Source organism: Coccomyxa subellipsoidea, assembly GCF_000258705.1.
Source record: "Coccomyxa subellipsoidea C-169, whole genome shotgun sequence".
NCBI classification, from domain to species: Eukaryota; Viridiplantae; Chlorophyta; class Trebouxiophyceae; family Coccomyxaceae; genus Coccomyxa; species Coccomyxa subellipsoidea.
Window position 1 is genome coordinate 1,078,771 of NW_005178030.1, and position 12,751 is coordinate 1,091,521.

Sequence of the window (12,751 nt, forward strand, 5' to 3'; positions counted from 1 at the left end):
AAATTAAAAGGATAGTGTCCAGCAGCAAGCTGATACCCACCTGCAAGATTGCACAGAGATGAGCCTTCTGCAGAGCCTCCTTGTCCTTCAACCCCTTGGTAAGGAGCTCCAGCGCGTTAGTCGGAAGGGTCTTGAGAGCCGACGCCCACAGCCCGAGACATCGCACAATCTCCAGCTTCACACTCTCGTTCACCTCCTCCCTGCTCCAGCGGAAGTGGGTCTCATCACGTGCAAACCATGATTTTCCAAACATCCACATAAGGATGCAATTACCATTATCCAACTACGCATCACGAAGCCATGCTTCGATACTTTTAAGGGCTCAAAGGCTCACCCATACAGCTTGCAGAGGAGATCTGCAACACTGCAGGCAAGCTCTGTCCGGGCACGGCTCCTGCCAGGCGCAGCACTGAGCGCTGTCACTGCGCTCACAATACCTGCCCTGTCCTGCACGCTGCGCAACTTGCCCTCTGCTTTCCCACTCAGTAGCGCATCCGCCACCGCAAACATGGCCACCAGCGTCTCTGTGTCCCTGACCTTGCTCGCCACTGTGCGTAGGCATGCATGCGCCGAGTTCCTGTGAGATTAGCCAGGTGTCACGACAATGCTCAGTGATCAAAAAGTGGGAAGTTCTTCCAGGTGCAAGGTCCTTTCAGACCAGCGCAAGCAAGCACGATAGTAAACAAGACATAGGATTATATGTGTCAGCAAGGTGGCCACCTGACGGTGTCCTTTGGGTGGCGGAATTGCTGGACGAGGTCCTTCATGAGGGTCTCTGAATCCGGGCTCAGATCGAGGATCATCATGCCGATCAGGGCGTCCGCGACGGGCAGCATGACCTCCGGCAGCCGCTTGACCACCCTCAGCAGGGCTGGCAGCAGGGCGTCGGCAAATGCCTCCTGCGTCATGTTGGCAAGGAGGGGCCTGTAGCACTCCATGACGGCCGCCGGCACTGGTCCACGAGCACTCAACACCTGCAAAGCACCGCTCTTGAGCTACAATTTTGTTAGAAAGATAGCGACGGGCACAAATCATTGTCCTAGGTTCAGATGCTGTACCTGGTCTATCAGGATCTGCAGGAAGGTAGCTTCATCCTGGGATACTCCATCTTGCTGCGCCTGAGCGTACTCCAAAAGAGCTCTGACTAGCCCTGGAGATCCTGGAGCACATTTACTCCGCCTCAGTAGTCAAGACAGCTCATAGCCACGTAGCTTGCAAACAAACTTTGACCTTTAACACAGAGTCCACAGAAACACCCACCAGTAGACTTTGCCAAACTGCGGTAGGAATCCCAGAGCTCAGGCGCCTTCCGCAGAGTGCTGCTCAGGGCCTTCACGCTTGGACGACATGGTGCGTGGGTCCACACCAACGCATCAAGATAAGTGACCTGCAAAATGAAAGACACCAGGATTTGCAGCACCAACCTGCATTGTTGGATGACTTGTGGTCTCACAGCACACACCGCGCTTGCCCACTTGGACATTTGCTAGTTAGGTCGATTTATAACATGCAAGCCTCATCATTTGCCCCAGCAGACAGCAACTGAGCACAAACCTGGCGTTCCATTAGCTTCTGAGCGGCTTTCATAGCAGCAGGTAGCTGGAGAGCCTGTATGGCTGCAGAGCTCCACAGAAACAGAATGCAGCTCTCCTGCCTGCTGACTCTGGCGCCATCTGTGCGCATCAGCATGGCTGCAAAAGTCTTCAAGAAAGTTTCGTTGCGCAGAGCTACACGCAAAACGCCCAGGACTGCCCGCTGTGACGCCAGATCGGTGTACAATGGGAGGGCTTGGAAGAGTGTGGAACACCACGACGCCGCTGATGCTTCCACGGTCCCTGCAATAAATAAGAACTCTAAAATTGAATATTTCAGAGGATTCCTCACGATAGTTCTATAACAAACTCTGTTAGCTGGGTCTCCAGATTGCAGTGGCGTCGCACCAGGGTCTTCTGCAGCCTTCTTGAGTCTCATGAGAAAGAGCATCCTTCTCTTCCCTGGAGAGAAGGCATCTGCTGTATCTAATTGTCCCATTGCCATCTGTCAGCGGGAATTGATAGTCACAGCAAAGCTGCCATTATCACTTGTGGTGTTCAGCGTGTTCACGATCGAACTAGCTTGCAAATCTAAATGTTGCACTTCTCGAATAGAAATCATGTGATGGAGATCAAAGCAAGATGTGGGACATGTCGATCTCTTTGCGAATTCTGCCCGAGGTGGGCCGCCTGATCTGGCCCCGTGCATGCATGGTTCGATTGATCTGGTCAAAGTAGGCTTTTGGTTGTGCTGATGCAGAATATATAAGATAAAGCAAGCTTCATATGGCATGCAACAGCGCTACAGCAGCTTGCTTGACATTGTGGGATTTCAGGCATGTGTATGGCTTCGGATTTCCATGCCGAGAAAACGATCATTCGTGTTTCATGAATTTATTGCGGCAACGGTCGGTCACTGTGTCGGACAATGCGCTCATCAACATCATGCGCCGCACGTCGATTGTCAGTCTGCAGCCAGGTATACAGCCAGTAAAACAGCAGTCTAGAGATACAGTCCAAGACTCTTGCAACACAAGTGAACAGTTAAAACAGCTGTCGCCGCTGCGTCAATCTGCGGGACAAAGTGTACCATACTAGGAAGCTTGCACATCAGAAAAGAGCAAATGCTCGCAACAAGGCAATCCCTCCAGTAATTTCATGCCATCACATGCCCCATTGTGTTCATTAGATCGTTAAATTCCAGCAAAATGCTTATGCAGTGTACGAAGATATGACCGCTTGGCCTTCTCTCTGGTGTGGTCTTGGCAGAGGGTGAATCATGACTCCAAAATCTCTGGGTTACCATACGGCATCGATGACATCATCTTCTTCAAGATCCAGGCCAGCAGGGGTTTCCTTGCCTCCCAATTTCTCACCATCCCACTTGAAGATGACTGCTGCGCCTAAATCAAGCCACCCCTCCTTATGCCCCGCCTGCTGATATGCTTCAAAAAGCCTGCTTAGGGGCTGACCCACACCGATGCGCATCTTTTTGCCCTCCTGATCCCTGGCACTTTTAATCCTCAGCATGACCTTCTGCTCCTCAACAACCACACTCTCCTCGGCAGCGTTAGTGGCTGTGCTCGTGATGACCACCTCGTCATCGTCATCCTCCTCAGAAGCTGCATGCATGATTGATCTTAAACTACAGCAAGCACACTGTTGAACATAGTCAGCTTGTAGTGCACAATGTGTCAAGTTCCTCCTGTGTTTCACCTGAAGCTGCAGCTGCCTCTTCAGCCTGTCTCCTGATCCTCTCCAGATTGGCTTTGGCTCGCATGGCCTCTGCCTGAAGAGCAGGATCCAACCGTCTTGGCCTTGCAGGAATAGCACTGGTAACCTTGTGTGTGAGGGCCGCCACCTCCAGCTGTGGTCTAGCGTCTGTTCTGCAACCGAATGTCTCGTAGTTCCTCTCCAGCTCTGGTGCTGGCTTCCTCTCATCGTCCTGCAAAGTACTGACTTGCCTTCAAACCAAAACTGTCTGCATGCCTTACAGTAACATTGTCACTGCCAGAGGAGGGCTGCCAACGAAGGGGAAACAAGCGACATCAGATTCTTACCAGATCGTCAATGTCATCAAGAAGGCTTATTGGCCTTGACCCATGCTGCCCCAACTTTATACGAGCTTTTTTCGCTGCAGGAAATTTGTGAGCAGGCTGGTTGCCAGCATCTGCACCCGCAATTGTGTATTATTTTATGTTGTTGTCATATCCATTTCAACAGTAACTCTTCATCAACATGCCCAACACAGGAGTAGCAGTTCTTCTGAACAAAGTGGACTGACTGCAAAAATCCTGCCGCACACCACTGTCAGAATCCAGAATTAATTCATCATCATCGTCATCGTCGGCGTTGAATGTCCAGATATCCATATTATTCCTTCTACCTCGATGGATGTTGACTGTGTTCTGATATCACTATAAAACCAAGTACGTCGCCCTGGGGTCGATGGTGCTGCGTGATTTAAGTTGCAACATGCATTTGTTCACAAGGGCAATGCTATTCAATCGGTAGAACATTTGCTTCGTGCGACCAAGGAAAGGAACTTTGTTGTCTCCACCATGACGTCAGCAAATCAGACAGGAGATCAGGAGCCCCAAACAATGAGCACAGCTGTGCAAACAGATATGTGTGCAAAGCTGCAAGAGAGTTATGCGGAGCTGACATGCAGGACATGAACATCAACTTCAACTTTATTCAGGTGCCCATATACGCATCCAAGCGCTAGCTCATGCACATGCAAACTTTGCATATTGATTATGAATGCGCGCAAAATTTCGAAATGCCGGGCGGCGCCTCTGCGGCATTCACTAGTGTACTGCACACTCTGGCAGAATAACAATGCAATCTTGACTTGTACACATACACTACTTGCTCATGATTCCCAGAATTCATATTGATGACTTACGGTGTACTGATAGACAACAGTATTGAATTCAAACTGATTAGTTTCCTGATCGTGCAATGCCTTCATCAAACTGATTAGTTTCCTGATTGTGCAATGCCTTCATTAATTTGCAAAATCGTAAATCAAGTTGCCAAGTTTCCTGATCAATTGAGAAGCTACAGGGTGAGCTATCGGAAACTCAAGATACACCATCGCCATGATGTGTACCACTTGACCAGTGAAGTCTAGTGTTCAGGGCCAGATGAACGCCTGATCTTCCGGGAGCGATGGTTTGGACTGCCATCCTCTTCCACCTGCACCCTTGGAGTTTTGGGGGCACGTCCGCTGCTGCTTCCATCCGTTCGCGCTGTGTCAGGCGCGCGGCTGCTGCCGTCACCGGTGCTGGAATTTGTTCGGCAGCTGTCAGGCCCCCCGCTGCTGGCGGCCCCATTCTCAGCTTCCAAGAACATCTGTAGGCAGGAGCACCAGAAGGGTTTTCAAGAGAGATCAGGGATCATGAAGCAATAAATTTTTCAGCAAACCACCACTGATCTTGGCAGCATGCGCTAAAACTTGATATAACTCCAGCAAATACGTCCATCTCTGACATCTGGCAAAGGTCAATAAAGGTGGATTATTAGAGAAGTCCTTGATGACAAGAAGCTCACCTGGTAGTCCGCATTGTAATCGGCAACCTCCTGAACAGCATTCTCGATCTTGCCTTGCAGGCCCACGCGATCAAACTCTGCAGTGCTTGATCCCTCAACCATGACGACGGCTGGACTGGCAGCGCCTTCATACTTGGCAAGCTGTTTCGCTGCCTTCTCTGCAGCCTCAAGGTATTTTGGATGGCAACGGGACCCCTGCATAAAGGTGGTCGCAGCAGTGCTGAGGTGTGATGTATACATCCAAATAGATGAATCTACTTCACTGCATCATTTCAAAGCCAAATGCGGCTGTGTCATTTCAAGCTGCACAATCTGGTCACGAGCTCACCTGCCATATTATTGTGTGCTGGGTGTGCTGCAAGATGAAGGCACCACGAGGGTCGAGCGATGGCAAAGAAGGTGCCACCGCCTTTGCGACCAAGTTCAGCGGAGCAGCCATGCACTGAGGTGAAATCCTGTACATGCTGAGGCCCCTGTTTCCTGCTGCTCTCCTTCTCTGCCAGTTTAGCAGCTGCGCAAAGCAGGCAAACAAGTCAGTGTGGCTCATCTTCGGCCACATTTGTGCAATGGCTGTGCACACAGGGGCACACAAGAGCAACACAGCAAGTGCTCACCTGGCATGTGAAGCCTATGTTGGGGTTGGCAACACCGCGGATAGCCTTGACAGAGGTCAGGACCTCATCAAACGGTCGGCTCCTCTTCCACATGAGGTAGGCAATGGCCAAGGTCGCACTCCGAGACACGCCTTGGGAGCAGTGCAGCAGGACGCGGCCACCATTCAGCCTCGCCGCCTGTCAATTTCATAGATGATCATGAACTTGCCATTGCTGAAACTGCTGCGGCCCGCAAATGGATCCCCAAGCCACATGGAGGTGGACATAAATGAAAAGCAGGAACTTTTGCGCACCTCTATGAAGTCAAAGACGTTGTACAACACAGAGGTGATGTCTTCGGCTGGTGTATCTGCATGTGCACCGACAGATACTCAGATGTCCGGTGTTAAGATTTCCACAGGTTTGACCCTCTATGTAACAACAGCAGATTTTGGGTTTTTCTCAGAAACGCTCTACTGTCTCACCTTGCAAGAACAGGACCAGGTAGGTGAGCTCGTCCTTGAAATACGCGGGGTACAGAAAGCCGACGCAGTTGATGACGTGCGTGATGCCAGCTGCTCTCAACGTCTCACGGTTGCGTGCGACTACATCGCTGCCAAGGAAGATGCCGTCAGCAACCTCAGAGCAATGCTTCTCGAAAAATGCATACTTCTCTCGCCTCGCCTGGAGCTCGCTTGGGGGCCCATCTATGCGTGACAATGCCCTCAGATCCAGGTTTGCCAAACCTGTGAGCAAGCATGTATATTCCACTCTCAGGACTGACAGGAAGCAGGTGCTTGGCAGCTTTTACAGCGCGCTTCAAGAATTCTGAGACGTCACATCCTCTTCAGCTTCCGCCTGTGTGTCCCTCCGTCTATGAGGTGAACCAATAGAACGGAGACTGGAGGTGACCAGGAAATAATCACCTTTGGCGCCCTGGACTGACGGTGGGAATGGATGAGCAGCTTCGGATGTGCTTGGCATGCTATCCGCATCTGCACCCGTGCTCCAGGACGCTCTGTCAATGAAAGCCTCTCTGAACAAAGGAAAGCAACAGCTCTCCTGTTCCATCACCAGCATTTGCTTACGCTCACCCAAATCAAGCAAGCTGCAGCTTGGACGGCAATTTAATACGATGTCTGTCCTATTTTGTCTATTAATGCACTGGTACTGATCAATGAATGAAACTGTCTCATTCTTGGATACATGAGTACAGTCGTATTGAGACAAGTCGGCAGGAACGCCATTGAACTGGCGAAAAAGTTGCGGTTACTCGGCAGATCACAATCTTTGCGATGAAGCGTAGTTTTGCAGATTCAGCACGGACGAGGAGTGTGAAGGCAGAGATTCTGGTGAGACATCACGATGTTGTTGTAGTACCACTCTGCCGTGCAGATCGGATGCAGACTGGCAGTTGGCGAGGTGTTGACCAAGTACGACGCCCTTTCGAGGCCAATGAAATGCAGGGTGGGGAGACAGAGCTGCTGGAGATCCTCATTGCCAAGGATCGGTCCGACAGACCTGGAAAAGTCACAGAATATGATAACGGCGACATTTTGCTGCCAGTGTCCTCGGAGTCCTTTTCGGGCGGCTCCAAAGCTGCCGTGAAGAGGGGCATCTTGAAGAAGGGTGCGGCTTTGCGGCGTGCTTCTTCAATGACATCGGGTGAGGAGTCCTTGATTGCATTATTTGAAGCTAAACAGGTTTTTTTCAAATGCAATGGCTCAAAAAGCTGGAGGAAATGAAAAAAAAAATACAACCTCACAAAACGAGATGCAAAGTCTGTGTTGCTGTCTGCCCGCACTTCAGGACATAAGTACGCAGAGAAGGAAGTTTTAAGTACCGCTGAGGCAAGAGCATCACTGCATGCGCACTGGCACCACGACAAGCCAAGTGACTCTGGGGCTTTGTTTCAACAATACTGGGATGCTCTGCCACCACTCCCTAAAACGTCCAGCAACAGGACACGATCCCTCCAGCTTCCCATCGATTCTGCACCTCCCCAGGATGCGACTTTTGAACCCACGGTCAGTTATGCAGACCCAGTCTTACAGCTTATACAGCTTCAGCGAAGAAGATTGACTGCAGGCATGCACAGCTGCCCTGAAACTGAAATCAAATTTGTTCGACGCATAGGAAGCTTTGGAGGATGTGCATTTGGATGAAGACATGACTGAGAGTGCAGATTCCGTGCCCCTCAAGAACTTCAGGTGAAATTGAAGACCTCACCGATGCATAGCTCTCCACCCAGCTGCTTGTCTCGGCTGGAGAGCCTTCAGGTCAAATGTGGTCACAAGCTCACCTCCCACAAGGTGCCAAGGATAGCGTGCACTGCTCGCAGGATAAGGGCAGGGACGACATCTAGAATGGCACGCACAAGCACCGCAGCAGCAGATGTGCAGGCAGCAGAGGCACGGCGGCGGAGCTCACAGCTGGACGACTTGCCCATGTACTTCCCAGAGTTTGACAGGCCCGCGCGCAGAGGCTCCATGATGATGCCTGCAGCGCTTCCCAGGGAGTGCAAGCCCGACGATGAGGTCAGCTGCATCCACCAACCTTGCATAACAAGAGTATTCGTGATGACCTCATCTCCACCTCTAGCTGCCTCCTAATACCAGATTGAATGGCATCCATGAAGATCCTTTGACAACAAATTCATCTGAACGCAGGATTCCCAAAGCAGTTCATCGGGGACAGTGTATGATGCCGAGGATGAGGAGGAACATAGACATCGTCCATTCTTCCGGCGCAAGTACTTTTCTAGGCTGGTGCTCCCCTTCCTGGCCAGCCTGGCCCTCTTCTTGGCTGGCATCCTCGTCTATGTCCTCAAGCCGCATCTGGTGAGGCTCTAGTCACAGCTCAGGCCATCACTTTGCTTGCAGTTTCTTCACCCTGTGCATGTCTTCACAAACACCCGTGCAGGTCTCTAACCACCTTGCTGCTCCTCTGTCCAGTCAGCAAGGCTACCAATTGTCCTTTTGGTGCTGCAGGCATTGTGGAAGTTTGAGGCCTGGCGATGGCTGGTGTTCATTGCTGGCACTGTCCCCCTCTATGGCATCAGCAGGCTGGTCATGTACCTGCTTGTGGTCGGCCTGGAAAGCAACTTTGTTGCAAAGGGAGCCCTGTACTATGTGGTTGGCCTGCGGGTATGACGCTGTTTCTATGCTTCTCATTTGACCTCGGCCTTGCATGCTGTGACTGTTACTTTCAACATTTCCCTGCTCCACAGTGACAATCGCACCAGCTCATGTGATTTGGTCTCAAAGGGCAGTCTATCGAGTATACAGGATACTTACCCTGTGTGCAATGCGCGCAGAAATGGCTGCAGCGGACGCTCTGCGTGGCGTTCTTCATGGCCCTCTTTGCCGGGCTGTTCCAGCAGTCTGTCAATCAGACTAAGGACCCGGATCTGATTGACGCATACTGGATCATCATGAAGACAGCAGGCTGCATCCTGCTGGCCTGCTCCGCCAACGTCCTCAAGACGCTCTTTGCCAAGCTCATGAGCAACCACTTCTACAGGGACTCCTACTTTGACAAGATGCAGGATGCCCTGTGCAAGGTGCCTCCTCCCAGCCTTGTCAGCAGATACGTTTGCCATGTCTTTGTGGGTCACTGCTGTTCCTCTGGAACATAGCTCATCAGGGTCTCTCATGTTGCAGGAGTATTTCTTGGTGGCGCTCGCACAGCAGCGGCCCAGCACTGATGACAACAGCCCCACGGTGGCCAAGTCAGGCGTCAGCGCTGCAATGGGCAAACTGGTGCAGATTCTGGACCTCCTCGCCCTGCATATTCCATCAGACCTGTCTTGCAGAGGCTGTGAAGCATGTCGAACCATCATCAGCGTCACATTGTTGAGAGCCGCAGGTGGCATATAAGTATTTCTCTTTCAGTGGAATAGGCGCAGTGTTGGGATGCTCACAAGTTTCCCCTGTCACAGGCGGAGTCCATCCGAGCAGCATCGCATGCGGTGCTGCCGCGGCTGAGCCCGCGGCCGACGTCGCCGCGGAGCGAGCCGGGCGGGCGGCGTCGCGCGTCAAGCAGCGACAGCGACCGCCACTCGGTGCTCAGCCGCGCCAGCCACCTCAGCGAGGCCCAGCGCAGCCTGGCCAGCATCACCAGCCTCATGAGCAGCGACATGCGCCGCGCCCGCCCGCAGCGCACCCGCCGCCAGTCGCAGGTACCTCATTTCCTTCAAGCAGCCGGCAATGAGTCCTCCTGTGATTGGCCCGCATTCTGCATTCTGGATCGTGTCCTTTGTGGCCAGAATTGTTAGGCGAGTGCCAAACTCTGGGAATACCAGGGGTTCCAGAAAGTCCTTAAGCCATGTCAGGCCTTGCCATCAATCAAGGCGAACAGGCTTTAAGCATATTGGGGAGATGCTCTTTGATTGATCTGATTAACAATTGATAATACATGCAATGCATGCATGCATGTCTAAACGCATCTTTTTGATGAGACAGATCGAGTACGATGATGTGGTCCCGGTGCTGCCGGCCAAGTCAGCGACCAACAACAACAACAGCTTTCTGGACCGGCTGCACCGTGTGGAGAAGCATCTGCGCAAGAACAAGCTAAAGCTGACGCTGACAGAGCGCCTGGGAGCCGCGCACAAGGCTGATGAGGTGTCCAGCCAGGATGAGGCCAAGAAACTGGCCTTCTACCTTTTTTGGAACTGCAAATCATCCTTTGAGAGGTGCGCCGCCATCTTCCCACCTTGATACTAACAAGCCGAGTTTCAGCCATGCTGGTGCATTTCGGCGGGGATTTGTAATAGTGCAATTTGAGGTGTCGAGTTCGTGGATATTCTGGATGTAGACTTTGAGTGCAGAAGTCCTTCCAGAACTGAAGTGCGGCAACAAATACAATTTGCAATGTTTGGCCTTCTTGCAGCACCTTTGTGGAGCTGGAGGACTTGCAGGTCTTTCTGCCAGAGGAGCAGGCGCGGGAAGCGCTGGATGCATTCGACTGTGACGCTGATGGCCATATAAGCTCAGATGATATGAAAGAGGCAGTGCTGCAGGTGCAGACACTGCCCCTGCAGATTCTTGGGCTGTCATGGCCTCACAGCCCAGATTTTCTGAGAGTCGTGACACTTGCTGCGCATGCAACAGAGCTTTGTGCATGCTGAACAGCACAGTGCATTCTTGAGCTCTGTCCTGATGTCAATTATGTGCTGTGCAGATATATGACAATCGCAAGAATCTGTCAGCGACGCTGAAGGACACAAAGACGATTGTGGGCAAGCTGGAGCGCCTGCTGGGCATCTGCTTCCAGCTCCTGTTCATCTTCTTCTACCTCGCCATCTTTGATGTGAGCTCCACAATGCACGCCCTAAATCACCTACAGCACCTCTACAGAATATTTAATGTACATGTGTCCTTTGCCAAGGTGCGCATGCTCTCAGGGATTGCTGAAGGGATAGCTGTCTGCTTTGCAGGTGAATCTGACACGTACCTGGCTGACTGTGTCCAGTCTGCTGCTCTCTTTTGTCTTTGTGTTCGGGAACAGCATCCGCGCCATCTATGAGAGCGTGGTGTACCTCTTCGTAGTGCGCCCTTTCGACGTGGGCGATGTGATCCTGCTCGGACCCGCACAGGACTGGTGCACGGTGTGAACCAGCTCGAGCCACCGCCAGCTGCACTGAACACCTCTGCCTTGCTGTGTCTGTCCATGCTACACTGGCAGGAAGTAGGGACAAACTTTCCTTTTCTGGTAGCAACTGTGGCAGCCAGGTCTTTGCCTATGTCCCACAAGAAATACGATGGCGTGCAGGTGGAGGAGATAACGCTGATGAATACAATCTTCATCAAGTGGGAGGGCAGCCGCATCCTCTGCCCCAACGCCAAGCTTTCAGTTGATCTGCTCACCAATGTGACGAGATCCCAAAAGAAGGGAGAGACCTTCAAGGTGTGCAGTTGCAAGCCTTTCCAAATGCATATTTCTCCAAATGCATATCAACGTTAGGGTGTAGAGTGCGAGTCTTTGAGACACTCTGCACCCTAATTTCCATACAAAAAGCTGCAGGTGCCTGCCACTTCCCCCACGGCCCTCTGTCTTGTGCAGGTTCTTATTGATATCGGGACATCCTCTGAAGTATTCGACCGCATGGATGAGGCAATTGGGAAGCATGTGAATGCAAACCCCCAGGACTTCTCTGGCGAGTACAGTGTGCATTGCAACATCGGCGCAGACCCCATGAAGCTTTCTATGGTGATCTGGTGGTCCTACCTCTACAATGGTGCGCACGAGGCCTTGCATGCACTTTTCGGCATTCACCTCTTGACCTTCCTTCAGAAATCTGACTCGCAGTGTTTGATGGCCTTCCGTGTGTGCCGCTGTTTGCCATAGACAGTTATCTAAATTGCTTTGTGTTGCAGCCACGAGCGGGCGCATGCAGGCTGCGCGGACGCAGCTGCTGTTGGCGATCAATGAGCAGCTGCGCAGCGAGGGTGTACTGTACACTCTGCCGCCCTACCATTCCAGCAGCGGGCCCAATGCACCGGCATACCCTCCAGAAGGCGTGCCAGAGCCTGCCCCTGGAGTCCTTCCCCACTTCAGGAAAGACGGAGGCTGAAATTGATTTCAATACAGCAATGCTGCTATTATAGGGCCTGGAGCACGCACTTCTGCTCCGGTCATTTATTTTCCTTTAATTTGCTGTCCTTCTGCAAGAGCTGCCACCTGTGGCTCAATACTTCTGGGCTGTGAAGGTGGAGATGCAAGGCCAAGCAAGTTCTCTTACTCAGGAGTGTAGTTTTCTTCATGCTTCTCTCATTCCCTTTCCTCTTACGTAGGAATGACATCCTGGATCAGAGGGTGCATCATATGAATGTGCCCAAAGGCAGTACTACTATAGTATAGTATTGTGACGCATGGATGCAAGGTTTGGCAGACATTATATGCTGTACATCTAGGCTTCTTTCCCTTTGTGAGAGCATGCTCAGGGATCAGTAAGGTATCCTGAGTTTTTCAGATCTCGATACTTTTAGACTGCATGCCCCGGCTTCCTTGGCATAGCATGTTTGGCTAGGTAAGATGATCGGATCAATCTGATCAATTAACTAAGGT

General features: G+C 51.7%; 2 protein-coding genes across 2 annotated transcripts; one reads left to right on the forward strand and one right to left on the reverse strand.

Moving 5' to 3' along the window:
• Positions 1-5,403: 5,403 nt before the first annotated feature.
• Positions 5,404-6,235, reverse strand: COCSUDRAFT_17748 (MAP kinase phosphatase 1; the record flags this gene model as incomplete). The annotated part of the gene is made up of 4 exons (XM_005645675.1): positions 5,404-5,598; positions 5,702-5,878; positions 5,995-6,050; positions 6,166-6,235. Coding segments are annotated over 4 exons (498 nt in total), but the record flags the coding sequence as incomplete, so codon positions are not given.
• Positions 6,236-8,046: 1,811 nt separating this feature from the next.
• On the forward strand, positions 8,047-12,257 carry COCSUDRAFT_43511 (hypothetical protein; the record flags this gene model as incomplete). The annotated part of the gene is made up of 13 exons (XM_005645676.1): positions 8,047-8,217; positions 8,350-8,520; positions 8,671-8,826; positions 8,997-9,242; positions 9,343-9,441; positions 9,621-9,860; positions 10,144-10,376; positions 10,574-10,703; positions 10,865-10,993; positions 11,121-11,291; positions 11,456-11,590; positions 11,747-11,921; positions 12,061-12,257. 13 exons carry the CDS (start codon positions 8,047-8,049, stop codon positions 12,255-12,257), a joined length of 2,253 nt encoding a protein of 750 aa, XP_005645733.1.
• Positions 12,258-12,751: the final 494 nt, after the last annotated feature.